Genomic DNA, 27,669 nt, shown 5'->3' on the forward strand with positions numbered 1-27,669 from the left:
TCTGGCAGAGTTTTGCTATTATTTTTCAGTGCAAAACAAAAAAAAAATGTGACATATCACATACATTTATAAGAAATGCACATTTTGTTTTCATTCAGTTTATTTCGGCGTATTAATTTACAAAGGTAAACAGACAATTTCATTGTCCTACATTAGCACACAGCAGCCAATCAGATCAGCACCAAAACCATGCAATAATATGTGATCATTTCCATTTTTAATGGGAGGGGGGGTCTTTTATGACCTTTAATCGATAGTGACCGGAATGACGTGCAGTAAAGGGCCTCAAGTTGGATTTGAAAGCTGCAGCAAGGATTCAGCCTTGGTACATTGGGCACTCGCTCTACCAGGTGAGCTATCCAGGTGCCCCATTGAAATGTAATTTTTTGCGTTTCATTTTACAGAATTTTACACTAAACAAGGGCGACAGCTTGGGTGGTCAGGCATTTTTTAGGGGTGGCTGCTGCCACCGCATACCCCACCCCTCATCCTACCCCACCCATCTCAGTGACCAGCACTTTCACTGTTTTTTGTTACGGTTAACAATTTTGAGCTAATGAAAAACTGTTAATGTTTATTCTCACCCTCCACAACTAGATTTGCATACTTTATTTAGAATGAACTATTACAGCTAATTTGCCGAAACAGCAAAAACGTCCTGTTTTGTGTCATCAAGGGCTACGTGAGAAACGTCACAGATTGTCCTAAATGTTACAAACTATATTTTTAAAAGTGTGTTTTTAAAGTAAGTGGTTGATGTCACTGCGATCGCCACACAATGCTTATTTAGATTCATGTGTCTGACACAAGAGTGAACCTATCCTGACATAACCCTCTGGTTTGTGGAGTACCATTGTGATGTACTGCGAGCTGATCTGCACTCATTGGCTGTGCAGCTTTGACTCATCTGTAACACGAAACAATGGCAGCTCGCCTGGTCACACACAATCTCGTATTACAGATAAACAGTACACTAACTTTCTAAATAAAATTTTAAGTGAGAAAAAGGCAACGCAGTAACAGAACCTTGCTTCGTATTTGATCATTTGATCTGAGGTTTGAGCGCTGCGGTGGACAGACTCACTGAGGATGACTTCAATCATAAGGTAGCCCTGCCTCAAAGCACACGCAGCTTAATCATCTATTTTACTCTAAATTGGAGCGATTGAGACCATAAACTCATTAGGAAAATATTTACTGAGCTCATAAATGAAGTGACAAGTTGGCTCATTCTCCATCAGAGTGAATGGGATCGGTGTGTTATTGCAGCCAATGGAGCTCCCCCTGTCGGCCTTTACAAAGAATACAGGTTTTAAGACACTGGCTTCACTTCACAGACCCAGATGTTCTGTCTATTATATATACTGTTAATTATCCGAAGTCATGCATACTTGGGCAACATTCATTTTACTTTCACTTTCGTTGATAACTTCAGTGGCTCAGTTTTACCTAGTTACAAGTGACATTATGCTCGAGCTAAATTCCCATTGGCTCAGACGGAGGTTGCTGTCTTCGTGTCTTATCGTCATTTCACCCTTGAAGCTCCAACTGGAAACAACTGTGTGTGAGTTTCTATGGATAAAGAAATAAAAGATAAAGAATGTGACAATTTACAATGAAGACCCTGATGTTTGTGGTCCTGCTGGGAATAGGTCTACATGGCGCAGCGGCAGGTGAGTTTACATTATTTTAAATCGATTGATTGTAAAAGATAAAAAATGCTTAGTGTCTTTTATATTCTGTATTTTTGAGTTTATTGTTATTTTAATAGTGTTTGATGTTTAGTTTCCAGGATATACTCACAGATAAAATAAATGTTTTAAAAAGGAACAAACCCATAATGTTAAAGTTAGTGTTAGTAGATCCTGTCTCATTAATCCATAATAGTTACTGTTGGAAGAAAAGCTTGAAGGCTGTTTCTCAAAATGGCTGCTAAAAAGTGTGTTTTTATTTTCCATTATTTTAAAATATCAATACCATTAAGATCGATAAGTTCTGATGATATTGATACTAAAATGGCAGCAGAACTACGCAGCAACAGTCCAACAGTCAGATAAATAAAGAAAAGAGGAAAAAACATTAAAACAAAGTGTTTCTGATCTAAAACTATATAAAGTGTATTTAACTATTTCAATCTTGTTGTTTATGACCGTTTTATTTAAATTAAAAGTGTGTTGTCGTTAATTTAGTGTGTTAATCATTATTGTTATTGTAGAAATTATGTTAATATTTTATATGCTGTTTTCACTCATTAGACATAATTAAAATATTTTTACAATCTCGAAACAAATCACTGTATTTAATCTGAATTGACAATTAACACAATTGTATGTACACAGAATTAACATAAATATTATTTGTATCGTTTGACCTGCGCTCCAGGATTGAGGCTCGCGCAAGATGGCGGTGTGAGTGAACATACGCCGGAGTTGTTCACCTTCAGACTTGCATATTAGTGAAACATTGTTACTTAAAGTATATTGTTGGAGGTAGCTTAATGCAGAGTTGAGTGCATTGTGTCAATTTATTGTTAAGCTTGTATCGTGCAGAATTCTCGCCTCTTAACGACACACGGGGGGGGAAACTTCGGTTAATAGCATCGCCAGTTAGTATACCACAACTACGGCAGCTTGCAGGTACCGACAGAGAATCCGCTTATGAACAACCTACACGACTACTGCATGGCAGATGCACCTGTGATCTCCCTCGGGGACCCAGATTTCCCCCTCTCCCCATAACTCCTTCCACAACTCCCTCCAAACCTCCTGCACCAAAGAAAATGAAGTCGCAGTGCTCCTTGGATCTAGACAGTGAAGGTATTGTGCAGAAAATCTCAGTCATCTTCAATACGAGAATCGACTCTCTGGAAAAGAATGTGGAGAGAATGATTTCCAACAATACACTGAAGATTGAGGAGCTAAAGAAGACGTTTGACGCTGAGATCCTTGAAGTGAAAGGTAAAGGGACACACATTGATGACCGAGTCAACGTGGCGGAGAAAAGGCAAGTCTACTGGAACAACGAATAATTGAGCTGGAAAACTATTCGCGACGGTGGAACCTGCGACTCTACGGTATGGCTGAAAACAAAGACCAGAACGTCCACCAAGAGGTGATACACATCTGTCAATCCATCCTGCTGGAGCACAAGGCCGATTTCCCCGATGTTATTGACTTAGTGCACCGTCTCGGCCAACCAAAGAAAGATGCCACCAAGCCCCGAGGGATAATTCTACAGTTTGGTGCCCGTATAAACCGTGACACTGTCTGGAAAGCTGCAAGGAAGTCCACCTTCCTTCGAAACAACAAGCTACGTTTTGCCGAAGACCTGTCCCCAGCAGTCAGAGAGCGAAGGATGCAGCTGTGGCCACTGGTGGCTAAAGCGCGAGAACAAGGGAAGGCTGCTTACTTCTTTGGCGGTTGAGCCTTTGCCAACGGGGCTGAACTGTTTCCAGCTGCCTGAAAGTGGTAAACGCCACACCTGTCAACATGTGCCTTAAGCTGAGTTAAGCTATATTAACCAAAGTGCTTTTCATTCACTCTTTATCTATCATTACTCTCAATGCCAGGGGGATAAGGGATACTGTTAAGCGCAAAGCGTTATTTTTGTTTGTCAAGCAGCACAAACCTGATTTTTGTTTCATTAAAGAGTCACACTCATTATGGAGATCCCATGGGGGAAATTATCTGTGGCAGGCTCATGGGTCTGAACATTCTGCTGGTGTTGCGACCTTAAAATATAATTTTCCAGGGACTTTTCTATTATCTGTCAGTGATACATCAGGTCATTTTATCCTTCAAGTGTTAACCATTGAAAACTTTACTTTGATAATTATTAACATATATGGCTATAATTCTAACCATGAGAACAACATAGTGCTTGAAACATTAGAGAAGCATATACAAAATACCCTTAAAAACTTTCCAAATTCAGGTATAGTTATAGGGGGGGATTTCAACATGATATTAAATCACAACATTGACTTTTGGCCTCCACGTGTTTCCACTGCAGTAAATGAAAACTTAAAATTATTTATGCAAAAGTTTAACTTGATGGATGTATGGAGGTTTAACAATCCTAACATAAATGCTTTTACTTGGAGTAATAGAAGTGCCACCAGACGTTCATGATTGGACTATTGGTTAGTTTCTGATCATTTGAATATTGATAAAATATCAGTTAATATCATCACAACCCCATTAACATATCATAATGCAGTCTCCATCTTTATCCCCTTGCACTCTGCCCCCCTTTACAAAATGTAGAAATGCTTACTGGAAACTAAACAGTTCACTTTTACAACACAAGGTGGTAAAATTAGACATAAAAAAACTAATACTGGAATTTTGGAACAAAGCAAAGTCCGAAGATGCTTTTGGTAGCAACTGGGAACTTCTGAAATTTAAAACTGGCCAATATTTGAGGAATTATGGTAGTATCTTATCCAAAAAATCGTAAAAAGGGTGGTCTCTAAAATAATTTCTTTGTACCAGAAGGACCCTGCAGATATATCAGAAGAGGAAAGACTAACTTTAATTTCAGAACAACTTAAACTAAATGAGATTTACTCCAACAAAGCGAAAGGTGCCTTTATAAGGTCAAGAAAAAGGTGGATTGAAGAAGGGGAACAGAACTCTGCCTATTTCAGCTTAGAAAGATATCATGGGAAGTTCAATTTAATCCAGCAATTTAATATTAACGATACTGTAACTGATAATCCGAAGAGCATAGCTGTTTTCTGTTCGGACTTCTATAGAAATTTATACAAATCTAAATATTGCCATCAATCAACCACTACATTCTTGGACCCTCTTATCGTCACACCAATCTCTCAAGATGATAGGAAATTCTGCGATGATCCTATAACCTTGCAGGAAATCACATTTGCAATTGAACACTGTAAAACTAACAAATCTCCTGGAGTTGATGGCCTCTCTGCAGAGTTTTAACAGGATTTCACACAAGATTGATCTCCCTTTCTGCTTGAAGTAATGTTAAAAACTGTTGAAAAAGGTTCTGTACATCCTTCTCTGACCCAAGGCTTAATTACGTTAATCCCCAAACCTAAAAAGGATCCACTGTTTATTGATAATTGGCGACCTATTTCATTACTAAACACTAACCACAAAATTTTTGCCTCTATAATTGCAAAACGATGAAAAAAAAATTTTAGACCCTATTATTGATGAAGTCCAATCAGGATTCATGAGAAAAAGACATATCTCAAACAATATTCGGCTTGTCTTATAATTGATTATTCATTTTTATGTCCTGATGATAGTTTTATCTTTTTCTTGGACTTCTATAAAGCCTTTGACACAGTAGAACATAACGTTATATTTCAAACTATTGAGATATTTGGTTTCGGTGATTTTTCTGTAAAGCTGTTAGAACAATGTACTCCAAAGGCAATAGCTCTATCAGATTAAGAAATGGGACATCGCCGAGATTTGAGCTGCAAAGAGGCATCTGGCAGGGCTGCCCTGCCTCTCCTACCTATTCATTTTATGTACACAACTTCTTTCCACCCATATTAAAAATAGTGCTTTAAAAGGAATTGCAATTGCAGAAAGAGAAGTTATCCTCACCCAACTAGCAGATGATACTACATTATTTAAAAAAAATGCCAGCCAAGTGTCAATTGCTATCAAAACAATAGAATTATTTTCCACAGCTTCTGGACTCTCTTTCCCTTAAAGAAAGCGATGCCTCCCAGGTTTGTAACATACCAATCAAAGATAAGATTACTTATCTAGGGATTACTATAATGAAAAATGAGGAGGAGAGATGCTCTGTAAACTTTAATTCGATTAGTGATAAGACAAAGAAAAAGCTTAATCAATGGCTGCAGAGAGATTTATCCTTGAAAGGACAAGTATTGTTGACAAAGGCAGAAGGTTTATCCCGTCTTACATATGCAGCTATCCCCTTGTTTGTCAACAAAAAGCTCTGTAATTCCATTGATAAATTACTTTTCAATTTTATCTGGAAAAACAAGATGCATTATGTGAAAAAATCTGTTATTATCAACACTTTTGAACGCGGTGTCCTAAACTTTCTTGATTTTACAACCCTTAATAATACTTTTAAAATAAATTGGATAAAGCATTTTCTAAAAAGTCCCACATCTACATGGAATTTTATACTTAACTATATTTTCTCTAAGGTTGGAGGTCTAGAATATTTACTTTTGTGTGACTGTAAAATAGAAAAAATTCCCTTAATTTTATCTAAATTCCACAAACAAATGCTCTTAGCATGGGCGTTAATCTACAAACATAATTTCTCCCCACATAGTTGCTTCATCTGGAATAATCGGCTTATTAAGTTCAAGTATAAAACTTGGTTCAATAATAACTAGTAATAATTATTAATAATTCTAGTATCCCAACTACTAAATGATAATGGAACATTGCTGAATTATTCTGAATTCCTTCACACTTTTGGCATTCCAATCACCCCAAAAGAGTTTGCAATTGTTATGGATGCCATCCCATCTGGTGTTTTAACTCTCTTAAAAGGGACTGGAAAACCAGACTGTTTACCAGCTTCGGACCCTAAGTTGACCTCAGTTGGTAATATATGTTTCGCTACCACAACGAGGAATAATAATCGTAACATTCGCTCTTTATTCCAGAGAGATCTCACCAGTACCCCTAATGTTGTTCCCTATTGGTCTAATTTTGTCAACAACCTGGATTGGGGAAATATCTGGAACCTTCCTTACAAATACCTCCTTACAAATAGAGTAAGAGAAGTCTCTATCAAAATCACACATAGGTATTATCCTGCTAAGCAATATCTCCTTAGGTTTAAGCTTGACAAAATGTGTTAACTGTTCTTTATGTGGAATATGTCCAGAAACAATGGTGCACCTGTTCTAGCAATGTCCCACAATGTACCACCACTTTCTGGAAAGATCTATCCCGATACATTACTGATAAAATTGTCTCTGATTTTCCTTTGTTGTGGAAAGATGTACTGTTTGGTTTCCATGACAACAAAAGTAAAAAACAGAAAGAAATATACCTAATTAATCTGTTGATCATTTTAGGGAAATATTATATTCACAAAGCCAAATTTAGTAACTCTCAACCTTTGTTAATTGCTTTTGGTAAGGAAACGGAACAGTACATCAAAACCATCTATGATTCAAAAAATAAGAAAGCTGCTAAAACCATTCAGTTATGCTCTATTTTTAATGTATATATTTGAAACTCCCCCTGGCTCTGCTCTTGACTAATGTATTTTCTGTATTAATGACTCTGTTTGCTTGTTCTCTCTGTTTGTATCGAAAAGATTTAATAAAGATTAAGAAAAAAGCCCAGACCACTCTTTTTTTTTCAGCTGAGCGCGACAAAGCTGAAACAGGAAGATGGACGATCTGAACGATCCTTCAATGAAGGAACACAGAGATGCCCAGAGGTGCCAGATTTCATGACGAGAAATCGCCATGAATGTTGGAAGAGAGGAGGCCATATGCCGGAAAATCTTTCTTCTTCTTCTAGTGCTTAGAAATAGCAAAGTCGGTAGCCTTTACTCAGTAGCGACACCTCTGTTCAGGAGAAGACTGCAACTAGTGTCGCAGCCACCACGCGCAAGTATAAATGGTTACGGCGCTCCCGTGACGTCACATTGTCGCGCGACAGGTCGGGAACGGCGACTGTATTGGTGGGTAAATCCCCCGCCCGAGTAGCTCTGACGCGAGAACGTGACGTAATTGCCTGGCTTGTACCACTTACAGCGTTCCATTTGTCTTTGGGCATTACGAGTTGGAAAGAACATGGATGCCACGAGTGCAGCAGCTGTGTTGTTATTGTTTGTGGCTCTTCTAAACAAGCTCAATGTGAAATAATAATAATGTTTTTCTACAGAAACACAAACATTTCAAGTAATTCCGTTATTGCAAGTCTTACATTTCAATAATATTTTGCCATTTTCGCCTATTTCAATTTGAACAAGGGTTGTCGCGTTTTCTCGAGCCACCAGGGGCCTCCAGGGGCCACCAGGGGCCTCCAGGGGCAGTAACAGGTTAGTGTTATTGTTAGCTACATTAGCCTATTTAGCAAACGAAAACAAAAACTTTACATTGGACACACAGCAACACCGTGCAATGCATAAATTGGTGACCGGACTAAAGCAGCAATGTAAACAAGTGTGTAGGAGCATTTGAAATCGACATTAAAACGACCAACGTCGGACAAATACAAAGAAAACACATCTCAATATGGGCGCATCCATCTTTGTTTTGCGAGTCGTACGCCCCCGTTGAGCTCGGTGAACTCTGAGGAGCCCCGAGTTTGATGGTTGATACTCCGACCAAAAGGGGGTGTGTCTCGGTGAAATGTCGCGAGATAGCTGCGAGATTTACACTTTCCAACTCGGCCGGGGGTTTACGAGACAAATGGAAAGCACCATAAAATCCTCACGTTGTCGTGCGACAGGTCGGGAACGGCGAGTATACACGAGCCTTCAGAGTAGTAGACGTTACGTTTTGAGTGGATGGCGAGCGCGAGACGCCGAAATGGATGCCAATAATATTCTGAATGGAAAGTTTACTTTTAAAAAGTTGCCAAATGGTTCCATTGACAAGACCAAAGGGATCTGTGTGTTTTGTCGTTGTGAACTGAGCTATCATCGCAGCACGTCCAGTCTGAAATACCACTTGATGGCCAAACACACAGCTGATGCGAATTCTCCACCCCCTCATCAAAGCCAGACGACAATGGATGATTTTTCAATAAAAACAACATTTGCACAAAGCAAGCCGATCCACTTTTCCATGTTGATAAGAGGATTAAAATGAGAAAATATAATGGGACAAAAAAGAAATCAAGGGACATTTAGAATAGATAAAAATGTGCAATTAATTGCGATTAATTGCAATTAAATATTTTAATCGTTTGACAGCACTACTATAAATGTATTTTTGTGTTTATTGACTGCACAACAGAGATTATTAGGGTTGAATTTACTGTAGTTCTTTTTGATTCTGTGTGCAGGACAATAACATTGTTCAGTGATTTATAAAACTGAAATGTTACATTAATGTTTTCTTACAGTGACTCACTCTCTGAAGTATTTCTACACTGCGTCTTCTGGAGTCCCAAACTTCCCAGAGTTTGTGACTGTTGGGTTGGTTGATGAAGTTCAGATAGATCACTTTGACAGTAACACCAGGAGAGCAGAACTCAAACAGGACTGGATGATCAGAGTCACAGCAGATGATCCTCAGTACTTGGAGGGGAACACTCAAATCTATTTGGGTGCCCAGCAGACCTTCAAAGCCAACATTGAAAATGTGAAGCCACGCTTCAACCAAACTGAAGGTTTGTTTATACTTTATACACTCACACATACTATTCTTCACTGGTCGTGTGTTTTATTGACGTACATTAAACTGTCTGATGGCTGAAACAGTCAGACTCAACAGAAACATCAGTGACACTGAGACTACTGGATGCTGCTTTACTGCACTGATACAGTGTTTGTGTCCATCCCATAATTACCAGCAGAGATCATTAACACTTTATCTCCACTAGATTAGATCAGAATAACTCTGCTGAACTGCCCACAGTGAGTCGCTCCATAATAACTCTACTGTAGGAACCTGTTCATCACAACAGTTTGACAGCACACAGCTGATAGAGGAACATTACTGCCTGGTTTCTTAAACTACGGAGCCGGACTGTAAATGGGAGACAGGCTGCTTCTGCTGGGTCCCCATATGAGAGGAGCAGCAGTATGTTTTAATAAAGCTGCTGACAGGACAACATGGTCAATGTCTCATTCAGATCAGAGGTTTAAACAGTTTAACAGCACGACTCTACTGTACCGACCACACTGTGTCCATCCCATAATATACAGTATATATATAGTAGAACTACAGGTTAGATTAACTCTACATGAACACAGTGTGTCTGTGTCATAATGAACATATATAGTGCTGAAACCATTAATCAATTCATAGATTAGTTGATTAAAGGGAATTAATTCACAATAATTTTGATAATTAAATAATAATTGAATTATTTTATTAAACTGAAACAAACATTTTCTAGTTCCAGTTTCTCAAATAAGAGAATTTGCTGATTTTCTCTGTTTTATATCGTTACAAATTAAATAATGTTCAGTGTTGGTCGGACAAACGTATCAATGTGAAGATTTAACTTTAGTCTCTGGGAACTTGTGATGAACATTTTCACTGTTTCTGAACATTTTACAACATAAATGATTTATTGATTAATCAGAAAAAATAGTCATTACCTAATCAATAATGACAGGAATAATTAGTTTGAGCCCACAATATGTAGTAGAATACAGATTATATTATATTAACTCTGCTGTACTGATACAGTCTGTCCATCCCATAATATAAAAGGAGACATCTGACGTCCACACTGTCCAGATGATGATTGTCTGTGAGTGTCTTCCATCGAGCCAATAACAGCAGGAGGTGTAGATCCTCTGTGTTGGTGTCTGTGGATCAGTGTGTCTCTGTGGTAAAGATGTGATATCAACTGATGATAGAAGACTGTGCTGTGATCTCACTCTGGTTTAATACTGTTTCTGTCTGTCTCTCTCTCAGGTGTCCACATTTTCCAGAGGATGTACGGCTGTGAGTGGGATGATGAGACTGATGAGGTTAATGGTTTTAACCAGTATGGTTATGATGGAGAAGATTTCATAGCATTTGACCTGAAGATGCTGACATGGATCGCTCCAAAACAACAGGCTGTCATCACCAAAAGAAATTTGGATAATAATGAAGCTTTTAAAGCTCAGACAAATCAATACTTCACCCAGGAGTGCATTGACTGGGTGAAGAAGTATGTGGACTATGGGAGGAGCTCTCTGCTGAGAACAGGTAGAATCACATGACCTGATGTAGTTTAATGGACACTACAATCTTCATCTTCCTCTTCAGTTTCTAACCAACAGTAACATCACAATAAATATCACCAACATACAGAGACTCACTCTGTCTCACTTTACACACATTTTCTCTCTCACTTTCTCTGCTACATTTCTCATTCTCTCTCATTCTCTCTCTTTCTCACACTCACTGTCCTCCTCCCTTTCTAATCTATCTCACCCACCTCCCTTCATCTGTATTGTTTCCCTCTGTCCCTGTTGTCTTTACTCAATTACACTTCAATGAGGTTTATCTGCATTTCATACATGTATATAGTGTTTGTTAACATTTAAAATACACATCAAACAATTATAGTATTAATATACAGTAAATACTAACTTAGAACCTATAAACTCTCTCTCTCTCTCTCTCTCTCTCTCTCTCTCTCTCTCTCTCTCCTCAGAGCTTCCCTCAGTGTCTCTCCTCCAGAAGACTCCCTCCTCTCCAGTCAGCTGCCACGCTTCAGGTTTCTACCCTGATAGAGCCACACTCATCTGGAGGAAAGATGGAGTGGAGCTTCATGAGGACGTGGACCACGGAGAGATCCTCCCCAACCACGATGGATCCTTCCAGATGAGTGTTGACCTGAAGCTTCATTCATCAGTCACACCTGAAGACTGGAGGAGGTACGACTGTGTGTTTCAGCTCTCTGGTGTGAAGAACGACATCGTCACCAAACTGGACAAAGCAGTGATCAGGACCAATGAAGGTAAGACTGGGATCAGTGATGAAGGTTGTTTATGTACTTTTATGTGTATTGGATGGATGAAATTTGATTAACAACAGAAACAAACAGTGTCTGTGTACAGGATTGTGGTCTGGTTGGTAAATGGATCTTTTCCTCTAAACTGCTTCATCTGTTCAGGTTTTGACGCTACTGTCATCATCATTGCTGCAGTGGTTGTTCTCGCTCTCGTCCTCATCGCCGTGGTTGGATGTGTCATCTATAAAAAGAAAAATGGTGAGAGACCAAAATAGACACTGTCTTTATTTCTTTCAGTATTTAGATTTCATTTGAATGGACACTTTTATCCAGTTTTAAAACCAACAGTAAGCACTGTAAGACTGAGAGCCGTAGTGCCATGACTAAAGCATGATGATTAAGGGGAGATGTGATCATGTGATAGGAAAATAAATACTGTAAGATGTAAACAAAAAGTTGAATCAGTTATCATTTTGAGGGGATTATTACAGGGAAAAAGTTGATAAAGTCTGCTATTTTTAACTGTAACATTAATCATTTTGTCTTTTTTAAATTTTATTTCAGCCAAACGCCCTCCATCTCGTAAGTAATACCTGCTATTCTCTCTCTGACCTTACTTCTCTTTAGAATAAAAAAGTGTATTTTCTGTTGAAGAACTTTTTTTCACTGTTATCTGTTTATAATGTATACTATATATATATATATATATATATATATATATATATATAGTATAACAGCGTCAGCTCAGAGCAGAATGTGGGCTAACAATGTGTTTCTGACCTTACAGCTATAAGCAACCCTGAGGTCATGGAGCAACTGAACCCCAATGCCTAAACAACAAAAACACCACCCTGAACACAGTGAGTTACATCTTATCAGACATGAACTATTCACACCTGTTGTTAAACAAAGCTGCCTTAAACTAAAGTGCAAAATACAATTATTCACTGTAAAACTTCTGTGACACTTTTCTTTGACTTTTAGTTGATTTTCCACAACAAAGGTGAAACATTTTTATGAAGTTAACATTATTAAGAGAAAGGCACAGATGTTTTTAGAAACCTTTTCATTAACAGGTCAGATTATCTGACCAGCTAATACAACAGGGAGGAGGTCGAGCACCTGGCCACCTGGTGCGCCGACGACAACCCGGCCATCAACACCAAGAAGACCAAAGAGATCATTGTGGACTTCAGAAAAACCAGTGGCGGCACACACACCCCCATCTGTATCAAGGGAACTGACGTTGAGTGTGTCTCCAACTTCAAGTTTCTGGGTGTTCACATCTCTGAGGACCTCTCTTGGACCCTGAACACCCCAGACCTGGTCAAGAAGGCTCACCAGCATCTCTTCTTCTTGAGGAGACTCAAGAAGGCCCATCTGTCTCCTCAGATTCTGGTGAACTTCTACCGCTTCACCATCGAGAGCATTCTTACCAACTGGATCACAGTCTGGTATAACTGCTCGGCCTCGGTCCAGAAAACTCTGCAGAGGGTGGTGAAAACTGCCCAGCAAATCACCGGTTCACCTACGCTGTATATACTGTATATCTGTTCATTCTGTAAATACTGTTCATATTGTATATATCTTGCTAGCATACCTTTTATTACCCCTTTAACAGTGAGATTAAACTGGTGCTAAACCAAATGGAGAAGAAAAAGACTGTACCTCGAAAGCATAGGAGGTAATAACTTGTTTTACAAAATGTTAACACTAAAATGATAAAATTAGACTTTGGGTCTAAATGATCTGTAAATATGGATCTCTGTGAAATTTTATTCTCCAAACCTGTATGATAAATGTATATTTTCTATTTAATGTAATGTTTTTCTCCCTTTCGGTTTATGGATAAATTTTGCCCTCGAACAAGGAGCGGCCCAACCACATTCTCCTCTTTAAACTGGGAATTCATTGGTTGTTCATCATCATAAACTGATAGAATCAGGGTTAGAAATCTAAACGTTGATGCTTAATAATTGGAATACAAAGAACACACATTTAAAATGAATTGACAAATATTAAACAATAAAATGGTCATATTAGATTATTAAATATTATATTTATATATTAAACATTTATTTCCTGACAAATTCAATATTGGTAACATAAATGTAAATATAGAATACAGAATTGATTTTCCAGTTGTGTAAATAGTTTGTGTATTTCTTATGATATAATTTAAAGATTAAAGTATTTATTTTATATTTTTGTACTTTTCAATAAAGTGTCTTCTTGTGATTCCATATACATATGGTTACACATCTGTGACTACTATTATAGGAATATATATCATATTTACTTATTTATTACTACATGTGAGTTTCTTGTTATGGATGACACATCATTTGAAATGAAAACTTGTTTTTAATGATTAAAAACAGCATCTTTTTTTTCCCTGGTTAAAGAAACTGACTTAGCTTTTAATCAGTTTTTGATTTTAGGTTTGAATTAATGCTTTTATCTAGATTTTAAAATCAACAGTAATCACTTTAAGACGCAGAGCCGTAGTGCTGTGACTATGCATGATGATGTAGTGCAGAGGTGATAGGAAAAGAAAGAGACTCAGTTATAATTTTAAGGGGATCATCATTTGGAAGAAGTTGACATAGTCTGCTATTTTTAAATGTAACAACATAATTTTGTTTTATTTCAGCCAAACGTCTATCTCGTACGGACAATTTCTTTGTGTTGTGTTTTTGTAGACAGACATTAAACAGCAATGGATAATATCACTTTCATGCTGGTATGTGTGCAGAATTTAATGCATAAAAAGGAGATTAGTGAGAAGCAAGAGAACAGGTGAGGTTGCTTTCAGGAGTATAATCCAGGCTGAGAGGTCAGAAACAATGAAGTGTTGCACGAACCACTAATCACACATACAACCTTTGTTTTTATCCACCACTTAATGCAACTAATTTCCTTTTAATATATTCACCAAATGGGTTATTTTTCCTCCTACAGTAACGTTTCTATATGTTTAAAGACAAGTGAACTCACTTTATTTAAGACCTTTCAGTCTAACATCATTGAAGTTTTACTGATCTTTTATTATTATTAAAATTATTCAGATAAAATATGTTCATGAACACCCAGAGGAATCTGGCAAAACAAGGAGGACTAGAAGCATCGATGCCTTGGCTGGGACCCTCCTTCCTGCTGTGTGTGACACAATTTGCAAATCATCCCAGATCTCTGTGTCACACAGAGAAATGAAACCTAACAGACTCATCATGTGATTTCCCAGAGGGCTGTTCTGTCTCTGTCCACTGGAGGAGCTCTAACACCATACAAGACTCTTGAAAAGGCAACTATTGTATTGAGGCGCTCCCTCCATAGCTGCAGTTTATACCAGGTTCATTTTGTTGATCTACCTCAGTCATACCCTGAAATAGAGCTGCAGGTTTTGACTGAGAGAAAAAAAGAGTTAATCAAGTTGCATTCTGGGCAGATTAAGTGGTTGCCTGTTCCAGGAAGTATGTTGTTACAGATTAATATCCCAAAATGAAAACATATGTCTTCTTTTATTCTTCTGTCTTAAATGTACATGTCTGTGTGCAAGGAGGCAAATATCTACGCCCAGTTCGCCCTGCAGTGAATGCTGGTCAGAGCGAGAGAGACGACAAAGGAAGACACAAAATGGCGCATAAGTGTTGTAAGAGTGATGGGTGTGGCTCAATATGTGTTGCAGTAGATGTCACAGCCTACAGTGTGCATGTTAGTGGATCTTAACAAAACCACACAGCGCTGTGTCTGGCAGAGTTTTGATATTATTTTTTGGTGCAAAAAAAAAGGATCCTTTCTTATTCTTATTAAGCTTTGCCTCTTAGTGCCTCTACGTCTAGGAGGCTGGAGGTCTATAGGCAAAATTAAAATAGTCCTGACTCACTGAATTTATTTATTAATGCAGTAATATCTAACATGACAATCGTTTTTGTCAACAGTGATGTTCCAGCAAACTATGATAAAAAATATGTTCTGCTCAATGTTACACACTGGACCTTGAACAATAACTATACTACAATTTTAAATAACATCAAAACTTGGGGAAAAAGACGTCAAAACCAATATCTTTTCACACCAAGAAAGTATTAAAGTATTACCTCAAATTAATTTTCCTTTGCATACACAGATTGGATACATTATACTGGCTTCATTTGTAACAGCCAAAGACCAAATGTAAATGTAAATACAACTCTCTAGAGAGAGAAATGAGCTGGAGGACGTGGGGGTCCCAGAGTGCCCTCATGTTTGAAAAAAATGGATGCCCCTATGCAGGGGCGCCGCCAGGAATTTTGGGCCCCATGACAAAAAAATCAAATTGGGCCCCCTCTGCGCAGCTGTTGTCACCACATCTCTGTCCCATCAAAACCTTTACATAACTCTAATTAAAGGCTTGCAACTGTCTTGCTTCTTGTAGTTCAATACTAGTACTAGCACAATATTTACTGCTGGTGATTTGTACATGCATGCAAGTCTGCATACAGTATGCAGTTCACTATTTGATGCAAGATTAAAAGCAACTATAAAACATGTGCTAAAGGCCATCTTTTACAGTCTCAATGTATTTTTAGTGTAAAATTTTAAAATGGAAAATTCTCTTAACGAAATTAATTATTATTAATGAAAGATTTAAAAAAAGAAAAACAAACAAACTTAAATATATATTAACTTTTCAATCAAAGAAATAAATTAACATCATCCTCTCAAAACAATAAAAACAGCAGATTCTTGAACTTAGCTGCTCATATATGACAAGAAAATAAAGTTGACATGTACAATGGAATTTCCACACCAGGGTTATTATAGTGCTACAAAACAGACCAAGTGATCACTAAATCAAAAGGTTTTGAGGTTTGGAATATGGTTTTAACAAACTAACAGTAGTGACATCAAATTAAAAGGTATAAATAAGAACAAAGGACTCCTGGAAACCCAAACTTTTCTCTCAAATAACAGCTGAACACCTTTTTGGCAGTCCAGCCATACATCTTGTTCTCAGTTTGTTTAGGCTGTGGGCATTATGTCTGTAGTAATATCCAATCTCCATAGCCATGCCATTTGACAGCTATCACTGGCCCTCGCTCAGCCTGAGTCACCAAGAGCCCAGCGCCGAGCCTTCTTGCTAGCAAAGTCACTTATAAGTCTTTGAAGTCTAGCTTTCTAGCCAACTGACTTTCAATGGACAACATGGCTGCAAAGCCTGTCCTGAGACATAGTGGTAGTAGTAGTGACATCTTCACTGGGACAGGGAGGGGGACAGTGATGGGGGGACTGGGGTGCTGCTGACTCATCTGTTGTTAAGTCTGCCAAAAGGGGCAGGGACAATGATTTAATATGAATATGTTGCTAAACGTTTCCCTGAACTGATTAAATGGTGATTAAATGTAGGCTGACACTAGTCTGTAGCTGGCTATCTTATTTCCCTATGGACATTAAGCCAACAGGTTAACACCACTCACAGACTAGAGGCTCCTTTCTTGGTGAAACACTGGGTTACAGATTGACATCCTTTCCTTTGTCTTTCCTCTCTCTCTCTTCTCTCTCTCTATTTTGAAACCCAGATTTTGATTTACTAGTTAACATTGTGATCACTGTAGTTCTGGCTCATCTACTGACTGCAATAAACACCATCACTGATAAGTGCTCTAAGGCAGGACCAAACCATTTCATGCAGATACAGGGGGGTGGTCGGTCAATGTGGATGTTTACTTTTTGGTCAATGGGGATATTTAACTTTTACTGCCAATAACAGGTAAAAACAAAGAGATCATTAATTGTATTATTATTATATTTGAAATATATATACTGAATGATGATGATTTAATAATTTTATATTAGTTTTTACCTATTTTTTGGGGGCCCTGTCAGTCATGGGCCCTTGGAACTTTCCCCCCCTATATGGCGCCCCTGCCCCTGTGGTAGATAAAACTTGATAAAGTGCGCTCTAGAGTGCAAAGCTGTTTCACCAAATGCATCACAACTTCTCCACGTTTGATGAGATTACACAATCTAATTTATGTCCCCCTCAAACAAGATAAAAATGTGTTTTGGTCCTGTTGGAAATGTTCTAATATCCTGGAAACTTATGACTAACCACGCTCACTTTAAAACAAAGTGGCATCATATTCCAGTAGTTTACAATTAGTAAAGGCTTGGTGGTCGGACTAGTTACTCGAGAGCTCTCTGTTGCGTGGTCTCATGGTGCAGAGGGAAAGACTATACAGAAGAAGAAGGGGGATTTATGATGAGGTATATATGGATATGCATGTTTGTATATTGCTTGCAGGTATTGTTATGGACATTCATAAGAGTACAAGAGTACCTAGCTGCAGACAAAGTGGTGTATCTCTGAAAGAGCATGTGCAAATGTGTGCATGTGTACCTCTGTTCTCTTAGTTTCACATGCAGCTAGTTGGTAGATGTGCACCACAATGTAACTGGGAAAGCATTTCTTCAGCCAGTAGCAGCTTGAAATTAAAATACTGCAACTTCTCTGGGTGCCCGGTTAGCTCAGTGGGTAGAGCTGGCATCCCATGTACCGAGACTGAGTCCTTGCTGCAGCGGCCCAGGGTTTGAATCCGACCTGCGGCCCTCTGCTGCGTGTCATCCCGTCTCTCTGTCCCCCTTTCCTGTCTATCTTCAGCTGTCATTAGCAATAAAAGGCAATTAAAAAAATACTCCTTGCAGGTCTCCCAGCTGCCTGGTGCAGGATGGTGTGAATAGTCCACTTTACTGTGTGGCTTGACTGGATATAGGCTGATCATGTGGTCATACTATGACCTCTGCAGACCGGGAACACCCCACAGGTTTGGAGATGCTCTGACCCAGTCGTCTAGCCATCACAATGTGGCTCTTGTCAAAGTCACTCAAATCCTCACGCTGCCCATTTTTCCTGCTTCTAACACATCAAACTTGCCTAATATATCCCACCCACTGCTCATAATGTTATGGCTGATTGCTGTATCTTGTGTGGTTGATGATAATAACTTTTTTATATATCCAAATGTGGTCTGCAAACCACAGGAAACCTGAAGATGAACTAGTTGGATGTAAACATTTCTGTGACATCCTGTATATTCTTTGAGTCTGTTCTACTTGACTGCAGGTTGTCACCGCCTCCTGCTGCTGTCGCCTGATCTCGTCCTCTTTCCAGGCGAGTTCCAGTTCGTAGGCTCGTCACATTTAAACACTATAACATAAAACATACATATAACATAAGATCACTCTTCGATTTATTGGACTGTTGTCCAAAGAACAATAAGACACTGCTGCATCCACACAAACTGCAGAGTGTCTGATCTGTAGCTGACAGTGACCTCTGACCTCCCAGAGAATAACACATTTCTGCACATTACATCACATTAACCTACAAAACATTGAACAAGATCTGAGCAGCAGAAGATTTAATTCTCCTTTCATATGTGAACAACGTTGAAAGACCAGAATAAAGCCCTGTCCCACCCATCCTCTCAAACACACTAAGATCATTTTACTTTCACTTTTGTTGATAACCTCAGTGGCTCAGTTTTACCTAGTTAGAAGTGACGTTCACGGTCGAGCTAAATTCCCATTGGCTCAGATGGAGGTTGTTGTCCGCGTCTCTTGTCCTCATTTCACCCGCGGAGCTCCAACTGGAAACAGTGTGTGTGAGTTTCTCTGGATAAAGAAACATGTCAGTGGTTCAGTTCATTAAATCCTCAGATTGAACACAATGAAGACCCTGATGTTTGTGGTCCTGCTGGGAATAGGTCTACATGGCGCTGCGGCAGGTGAGTTTACATTATACGGGCTCAGCCTCGGTACCTGTGTCACCAACTGAGCTAACCGAGCGCCTCAAGTTATTTTAATAGTGTTTGATGTTTAGTTTCCAGGATATACTCACAGATAAAATAAATGTTTTAAAAAGGAACAAACCCATAATGTTAAAGTTAATGTTAGTAGATCCTGTCTCATTAATCCATAATAGTTACTGTTGGAAGAAAAGCTTGAAGGCTGTTTCTCAAAATGGCTGCTAAAAAGTGTGTTTTTATTTTCCATTTCGGGTTCGAATCCGACCTGCGGCCCTTTGTTGTTGTTTGTCGTCCCCTCTCTCTCGGTCTATCTTCGGCTGTCGCTATACAATAAATACAATAAAGGCAATAAAAAATAACTTAAAAAACCCCATCTTGTTGTTTATGACCGTTTTATTTAAATTAAAAGTGTGTTGTCGTTAATTTAGTGTGTTAATCATTATTGTTATTGTAGAAATTATGTTAATATTTTATATGCTGTTTTCACTCATTAGACATAATTAAAATATTTTCACAATCTTAAAACAAAACACTGTATTTAATCTGAATTAACAACATTATGTGCACACAGAGAAACGCACATCTAATCAATGACCTAATGAACATAAATATTATTTCTATTGTTTGACCCTTTATATATTTTCTTTAATTATATAATATTTAAAATATATTTTAATCTATTTCCCATTAAATTACACAGTCTGACTCCACAAACTGAAACACTGATCTGCTTTAATGTAGTTCGTCCAGACTGAGTTTTGTTGTTTGGGTTTAATCACATCAGACTGACAGTTATTACATTTACTGTGTGTACAATAACTTTCTGTTGAGTAGAGCTCGATCAATAAATCAGCCACTGATATATCTGCAGATATTAACTTATTGCAGATATGTTGGTGTTTGTGTGAATGTCGTCTGATAAATAACAATAAACTAAAGTACAGAAAGGCCAAACTAGGTTTAAGATGTTTAGAAACAGTGTGATCATTACATAGTTTGTCCACCAGAGGGCGCTCACTAGTTTCCACCATCAGTTGGGTTTTACTCATTGACAGTATAAATAATATAAATATATTATTATACATATTATTATACTGTTTAAATCACATCAAACATGTTTTATGAATCTGTCCATGAATAAATATATTTCCTGTTAATAATCGTAATAATAGTGCAGTTTAACACAGAAATAAGATCGACATGAACTCAGACAGCAGAGGACAGTGAAGGATCCTGAAATAGACGATAATTTAATGGTTAAAATCACCTGCAGCAAATAAACTCTGTTGATATTTAAAAAACAACCCAGAATAAACTTTAAGAATCAGGACAAAAAGTGAATTAATATCAGTTCATGATGGAGAAAAGGCTGGAATTTAACAAAGGATATTTAATTTAATAAAAATCTGCTTTTAATTCAGTTTATGAATTATAACTAAAATAAACTATAAATATATATAATAATATATAAAAATATTACTTAAGAGAACTTTATAAAATATAGAGCTGTGTCTGTTAATATTTCTTATGGGATTGTAATAAAACACAGAATATTTTACTTTATACAAAATATTAATTATCAAAGATATTGTCAGTTTAACTTAAATATAATTATTTAGTTTACACAAATCCATAAATCAAGATATATTAAAGTCAGTTACAGATATTTATTTTCTTGTTTGTATTTTTAAAACAAACTTTATAGTCATGTTTGAATGTACTGTAGTTCTTTTTGATTCTGTGTGCAGGACAATAACATTGTTCAGTGATTTATAAAACTGAAATGTTACATTAATGTTTTCTTACAGTGACTCACTCTCTGAAGTATTTCTTCACTGGGTCTTCTGGAGTCCCAAACTTCCCAGAGTTTGTGGCTGTTGGGTTGGTTGATGAAGTTCAGATAGATTACTATGACAGTAACACCAGGAGAGCCGAACCCAAACAGGACTGGATGAGCAGAGTCACAGAAGGCAAAGCTGACTACTGGGAGTATAGCACTCAGGCCTCTCTGGGTGCCCAGCAGACCTTCAAAGCCAACATTGAAATCTTGAAGCAGCGCTTCAACCAAACTGGAGGTTTGTTTATGTTTCACTTTCTACTGATAAAATGTTGTTTATATTTTTATCTTGTATTTTAGTAAACAGATGTTACCACTCACACACACACACACACTCACACTGACACACACACACACGCACACACACACACACACACACACTATTAAGTGTGTTTTATTGACGTACATTAGGGGTGGGTAAAAATATCGATACGGCAATATATCGCGAGACACCACGCTGAGATATTAATTAATGTCAGCCGTCCCACTCGGGGCTCCTCAGAGTTCACCGAGCTCAACGGGGGGCACGTACGACCCGCAAAACAAAGATGGCTGCGCCCATATTGAGATGTGTTTTCTTTGTATTTGTCCTACGTTGGTCGTTTTAATGTCGATTTTAAATCCTCTTACACACTGTTTACATTGCTGCTTTAGTCCGGTCACCAATTTATACATTGCACGGTGTTGTTGTGTGTGCAATGTAAAGTTTTGTTTGCTAAATAGGCTAATGTAGCTAACAATAACACTAACCTGCCACTGGAGGCCCCTGGTGGCTCCTGGTGGCTCCTGGTGGCCCCTGGTGGCCCCTGGAGGCCCCTGGAGGCTCCTGGTGGCTCCTGGAGGCTCCTGGTGGCTCCTGGTGGCCCCTGGAGGCTCCTGGAGGCCCCTGGTGGCTCGAGAGAAACGCTACATAAGTATAGGTAGCTATAGGTAAATGTCTCATTCAGATCAGAGGTTTAAACAGTTTAACAGCACGACTCTACTGTACCGACCACACTGTGTCCATCCCATAATATACAGTATATATATAGTAGAACTACAGCTTAGATTAACTCTACATGACCATATATAGTGCTGAAACCATTAGTCTATTCATAGATTAGTTGATTAAAGGGAATTAATTCACAATAATTTTGATAATTAAATAATAATTGAATTATTTTATTAAACTGAAACAAACATTTTCTAGTTCCAGTTTCTCAAATAAGAGAATTTACTGATTTTATTTGACATTTTATTTTATTTTTAGAGAAACAAGTTGCTCAATCAAAACAGTTAACAAGAAAATAATAAATTAGAAATAAATAATACAAGAAATATAAATTAATAAACACAAAGTATAAATTGAACTACCTACAAAATAAAAACTGTAAACAAGTGATAAAATAAATTAAACTACACCACCACCTAGTCATCCTCACATCCCCTGCTACAGTTGTACTCTCCGAGTCTCTCTTACAGCAAAGTCATCTACAACATCATCATATGACAACTGATCTGAGATCACATGATTGATGCTTATGATGGAAAGTCCACTGAGTTCTTGCATCGTAGCAGATCTCAGGTAAGGTTTAATGAGTTTGAGCTCGGAGAATCTTCTTTCAGCAGCAGCCTCTGTAACAGGAAGAGTTCGGTGTTACAGTCTAATAATAACAGAAATGATTCCAGGAATAAAATGAAATAATAAAAATGAAAAACCTAAGAGATGCATTACTTTCACTGTACTGTACATGAATGATATACAGTGCAATTTCTTCTGATATACAAATTATATTAGATTGAATGTTATTGTCATTACAGTGAAATGCTGATTATCAGAATGTAAAGAATCAGTAAACTGCAGAATAATATAACATATGGGAATGTATTAACATTAATGATGTGCACTTTAACATGGATGTAAAGTTTAACACTATAAACACACTTTAGACAATACTGAACTGTAACACAACAAACAACAAGGCTTACAACTCTAATATATAAAGGTGTGTGAAAGGAAAAGCATCTGACTGACTGTTACAAGCAGAGCAAACGTTAACTAAACAATAATAAATACAAATAACAATGTAAACAAATGTAAACAGCTGCTGAATAGATCTAATCTTTACAAATGTCCCTGAGAAATATAATAATATAATAACAATAAATATATATAATAATTAATATTGTTAATGTTATAATCCAGCCCATAAACAGCTGAGACACTTTATATTTATTATTCACTAAAACTGACACATGTAAACACAAACAGCGTCACAGCAAATAAACAACAACAAACCTCATCGCTGCTCATCACAAAGAGCTGCTAAACATCCTTTTAAATCTCCCGTCTCTGCTTCTGTCTGTTTTCTTTGTAAACCTTTGTACTTAAACACTACAACACATAATTAGTTCCGTCTCGCTGTAAACATACAATTCAGAAGAAACAAATAATAAAAAGTGCTAATACAGAAAATAAAGTGGCGACAGGGGCAGTTACACCCATCGTGGCGGCCCCTAGATGGACGGCGCCCTTAGCATTAGTCTATACTGCCTATGCCACGGACCGGCACTGGGTCGGACCAACGGATCAATGTGAAGATTTAACTTTAGTCTCTGGGAACTTGTGATGGACATTTTCACTGTTTCTGAACATTTTACAACATCAACGATTTATTGATTAATCAGAATAAATAGTCATTACCTAATCAATAATGACAGGAATAATTAGTTTGAGCCCACAATATGTAGTAGAATACAGATTATATTATATTAACTCTGCTGTACTGATACAGTCTGTCCATCCCATAATATAAAAGGAGACATTTGGAGATTTCACTTTTGGCTCTGGGAACTTGTGATCGACATTTTTCACAATTTTCTGACTTTAAACAAAAAATAAAAAAGTAACTCAGACATACTTTAATAATCCCAGAGGGAAGTTACTTTCGTTACATTACTCCATATGTAACAGACATACATATATTAAGAATAAATATATTTATATATACTCGGTTCTCCGCGTGGCTCCGCGGTAAAGCCGTTAGTCGTTCATCTTGTTGCTAGGAGACCGTACATTCACCATAACAACAGAGGGGAGACTCGGCTTCAATCTTCTCCATAAACCCGTCCCGTCTCCACCCTCCTCTCTTCCCCGACGTTGCTTCCCTCCTCTTCATCCCCCGGTGTGTTTCCTCCAGAGTTCAGGTGGTCAATCAGCGGCTCTGGCCACTATACCGGCCGCCATTAGCGCCATCAGCTGTTCTCCGGAGTAAACAACGGCAGCGTGTCCCGGTGGAAGCGGCATTAAAACACCAAATAAAACACAAAAACTCTCTCAGACAACATCGTTAGAGAGGACAGGACTTCATAGAGTCACAGTGAACAAATAACAACCAACGAAAAGAGAATAAAAGTTAAGAAGTTAAAAAAAAAAAAGCAGACTCAAAGGCTGGAATGACGTAACAGGCAGCATGCAGCTTTCACATCGATTAATCAATAACTAATTGATAATGAAAATAATGATTAAATTGAGCCGTAAATATTCAGTAGAACAACAGATTAGATTAGATGAACTCTGCTGTACTGACCACAGTGTGTTGGTCCGTCCCATCAGCAGCATCAAGACAACATCTGCAGGAGGAAACTAGCTGTTGGTCGTATTGATTGATTGACTGATGGATGGACCAATCAGGACACACAGACTGCCTCCCAGTCTCCATAATGGTCCTGATGGTCTCTGCCTTATTCTGACCAGTTGTAGTAACACAGTGCTGAACAGGACTCACTGTCCTGGCTGAGCAGCTGGAGTCTGGGAACTCATCCTGGACTGAAACTGTCCTTCAGTGGAAGCTTCTAGAGCAGCTTCAGGACAGTCTGTAGTTTCTCACAGGAAGAGGATATTGTTGGACTGGTCCACTGGCTGCAGGGTCTCAGTGGGTGTTAATGTTCAGACCAGGATCAGGTTTAATCTGTGTGTGTGTGTGTGTGTGTGTGTGTGTGTGTGTGTGGAGATAAACTGTTGGTCTCAGTGGAGTCAGTGTGTCTCTGTGGTAACAAAGAGGATATGAACTGTGTTAGGATGTCACTCTGTTTCCCAGCAGTCTTTGCTTCTCTGTGTCTCTCTAAGACGTCCACACTGTCCAGATGATGATTGTCTGTGAGCGTCTTCCATCGAGCCAATAACAGCAGGAGGTGTAGATCCTCTGTGTTGGTGTCTGTGGATCAGTGTGTCTCTGTGGTAAAGATGTGATATCAACTGATGATAGAAGACTGTGCTGTGATCTCACTCTGGTTTAATACTGTTTCTGTCTGTCTCTCTCTCAGGTGTCCACATTTTCCAGTGGATGTACGGCTGTGAGTGGGATGATGAGTCTGATGAGGTTAATGGTTTTATGCAGTATGGTTATGATGGAGAAGACTTCATAGCATTTGACCTGAAGACAGAGACATGCATCGCTCCAATACCACAGGCTGTCATCACCAAAAACAAGTGGGATAATGACAAAGCTTATATAGCACAGAGAAAAAACTACCTCACCCAGATTTGCATTAACTGGTTGAAGAAGTATGTGGACTATGGGAGGAGCTCTCTGCTGAGAACAGGTAGAATCACATGACCTGATGTAGTTTAATGGACACAACAATCTTCATCTTCCTCTTCAGTTTCTAACCAACAGTAACATCACAATAAATATCACCAACATACAGACTCACTCTGTCTCACACTAATTGTCCTCACTTTCTAATCTACCTCTCTTCAATCTTCTTCTATCGCCCAGTATACTCGACGCACTCGAGCTGTCGCACGACACTGTGACGTCAAAATGACGTAGATCTCGTTGGCGCGCACCACTTTTTTTTTTTTCCAGCTGCGCGCGACAAACCGGAAACAGGAAGATGGACGATCTGTACGATCCTTCAATAAAGGAGCACAGAGACGCCCAGAGTTGCCGGAACTTTTTCTTCTTCTAGTGCGTAGAAATAGCAACGTCGGTAGCCTCTCCTCACTAGCGACACTCTGTTCAGGAGAAGACTGCAACTAGTGCCGCGACCACCACGCGCAAGTATAGATAGTCACGGTGCTCCCGTGACGTCACGTTGTCGCGCGACAGTTGGTCTGCGTCGAGTAGACTTCAATGAGGTTTATCTGCTTTTCATACATGTATTTAGTGTTTGTTACAAAAACATTTAAACTACATTACATCAAAGAGAAATTATAATGTTAATATAAGTTAATACAGTCTAAATAGTTTATACTATAAACATTCTCTCTCTGTTTACTCTCCAGACCTTCCCTCAGTGTCTCTCCTCCAGAAGACTTCCTCCTCTCCAGTCAGCTGCCACGCTACAGGTTTCTACCCTGACAGTGCCACACTCATCTGGAGGAAAGATGGAGAGGAGCTTCATGAGAACGTGGAACACGGAGAGATCCTCCTCAACCACGATGGATCCTTCCAGATGAGTGTTGACCTGAAGCTTCATTCATCAGTCACACCTGAAGACTGGAGGAGGTACGACTGTGTGTTTCAGCTCTATGGTGGGAAGAACGACATCGTCACCAAACTGGACAAAGCAGAGATCAGGACCAATGAAGGTAAAATATTTTTTTTTATCTGTGTTGGACAAGAAGTTTTGTTTGTGTATATTGTTTTGTTATCAGTTTCTTTCATCTATTTTGTTTCTCCATAAAATTGTAAAACTTTTAATTAACTATTAATACTATTAATTAACCAATGTACACAACGAGAGTATCAGCAAATCCTTGTTTTTGTGTTGAGTAGAACTTTGTCCTTTCCTAGTTTAAGCTGATGACATCCCAAAAACATTAATTACAACTTTTTAATGTAAAGGACCAGTGTGTAAGATTAAGAGATATATCAGAGTAGTTACAGAAAGCTGCTCACTCCCTTCCACCTCCATTTTACTGTTTTTTTTATCACATAACAGACCTAATACAAGAACCACTGGTACAACTGATTTCTTCTTATGTGGTTTACACAAATTTTCTCATATTTAGAATTTTCTCTTAGATACAAATGAAGTTCACCAATGGTTCAGACCTGTTGTACGAGTCACATACACACAGTCTGCCTTTCTGCACAGGGGAGAAAAACTCTAATTTGACCTGAAATCATTATTCTGAATGAATCCGGAATTTCAATGTGATTCAGAAATTAACTTAAATAAAATATAGAAACTTAATGCAAAATTAACAGTTTGTTCATCATTTTACCTTGACGATATACTATTTTCTTTTAGTTTTTCTTATTATTTTTTTCCACATTTTATGGGACAGCAACTTATACAGTTCAAAAATGATCTTATTCCAACAACTACCAAATGGTTTTTATTCAGGATGCTGAGCAGTTGAATCCACTGTTGCATTCAACAGGAAAACCTAATTTACTGTAGGATCTAATATTCTGTTGTCTAAAATATCTCT

The 27,669-nt window shown here is 38.2% G+C and overlaps 2 protein-coding genes and 2 long non-coding RNA genes across 9 annotated transcripts in view; 2 read left to right on the forward strand and 2 right to left on the reverse strand.

Moving 5' to 3' along the window:
* Window positions 1–14,350, forward strand: part of LOC127357669 (H-2 class I histocompatibility antigen, Q9 alpha chain-like) — a 21,663-nt gene extending 7,313 nt beyond the window's left edge. The window contains exons 4-9 of the mRNA XM_051390016.1: window positions 10,798–10,867; window positions 11,319–11,624; window positions 11,781–11,876; window positions 12,183–12,200; window positions 12,406–12,478; window positions 12,713–14,350. Coding sequence (XP_051245976.1) covers window positions 10,798–10,867; window positions 11,319–11,624; window positions 11,781–11,876; window positions 12,183–12,200; window positions 12,406–12,452 — 537 coding nt within the window. The 3' untranslated portion in view covers window positions 12,453–12,478; window positions 12,713–14,350. The remainder of the gene's footprint in view (window positions 1–10,797; window positions 10,868–11,318; window positions 11,625–11,780; window positions 11,877–12,182; window positions 12,201–12,405; window positions 12,479–12,712) is intronic.
* The window catches only part of LOC127357674 (uncharacterized), a 27,289-nt gene extending 464 nt beyond the window's left edge, over window positions 1–26,825 (reverse strand). The window contains exon 1 of the long non-coding RNA XR_007882297.1: window positions 26,722–26,825. This is a non-coding gene — a long non-coding RNA (uncharacterized LOC127357674). The remainder of the gene's footprint in view (window positions 1–26,721) is intronic.
* Window positions 1–27,669, forward strand: part of LOC127357665 (H-2 class I histocompatibility antigen, Q9 alpha chain) — an 81,667-nt gene that overhangs the window by 36,091 nt on the left and 17,907 nt on the right. Inside the window, exons 1-5 of one of the 6 annotated variants that reach the window (XM_051390010.1) lie at window positions 1,517–1,673; window positions 9,063–9,329; window positions 10,589–10,644; window positions 25,607–25,829; window positions 26,515–26,696. The exons of 1 other annotated variant lie outside the window; for it this stretch is intronic. In XM_051390010.1, coding sequence (XP_051245970.1) covers window positions 1,616–1,673; window positions 9,063–9,329; window positions 10,589–10,644; window positions 25,607–25,829; window positions 26,515–26,696 — 786 coding nt within the window. In that variant the 5' untranslated portion in view covers window positions 1,517–1,615. Of the gene's footprint in view, window positions 1–1,516; window positions 1,674–9,062; window positions 9,330–10,588; window positions 10,645–19,207; window positions 19,388–21,216; window positions 21,484–25,550; window positions 25,830–26,514; window positions 26,821–27,669 lie in introns of those variants that run through there. 4 more of the 6 variants (XM_051390009.1, XM_051390008.1, XM_051390012.1 and 1 more) reach the window with 4 other exon arrangements.
* The window catches only part of LOC127357675 (uncharacterized), a 55,600-nt gene that overhangs the window by 23,785 nt on the left and 4,146 nt on the right, over window positions 1–27,669 (reverse strand). The gene's annotated exons all lie outside the window — the stretch shown is intronic.

The sequence above is a fragment of the Dicentrarchus labrax genome, unplaced genomic scaffold (genome assembly GCF_905237075.1).
Source record: "Dicentrarchus labrax unplaced genomic scaffold, dlabrax2021, whole genome shotgun sequence".
NCBI lineage: Eukaryota > Metazoa > Chordata > Actinopteri > Moronidae > Dicentrarchus > Dicentrarchus labrax.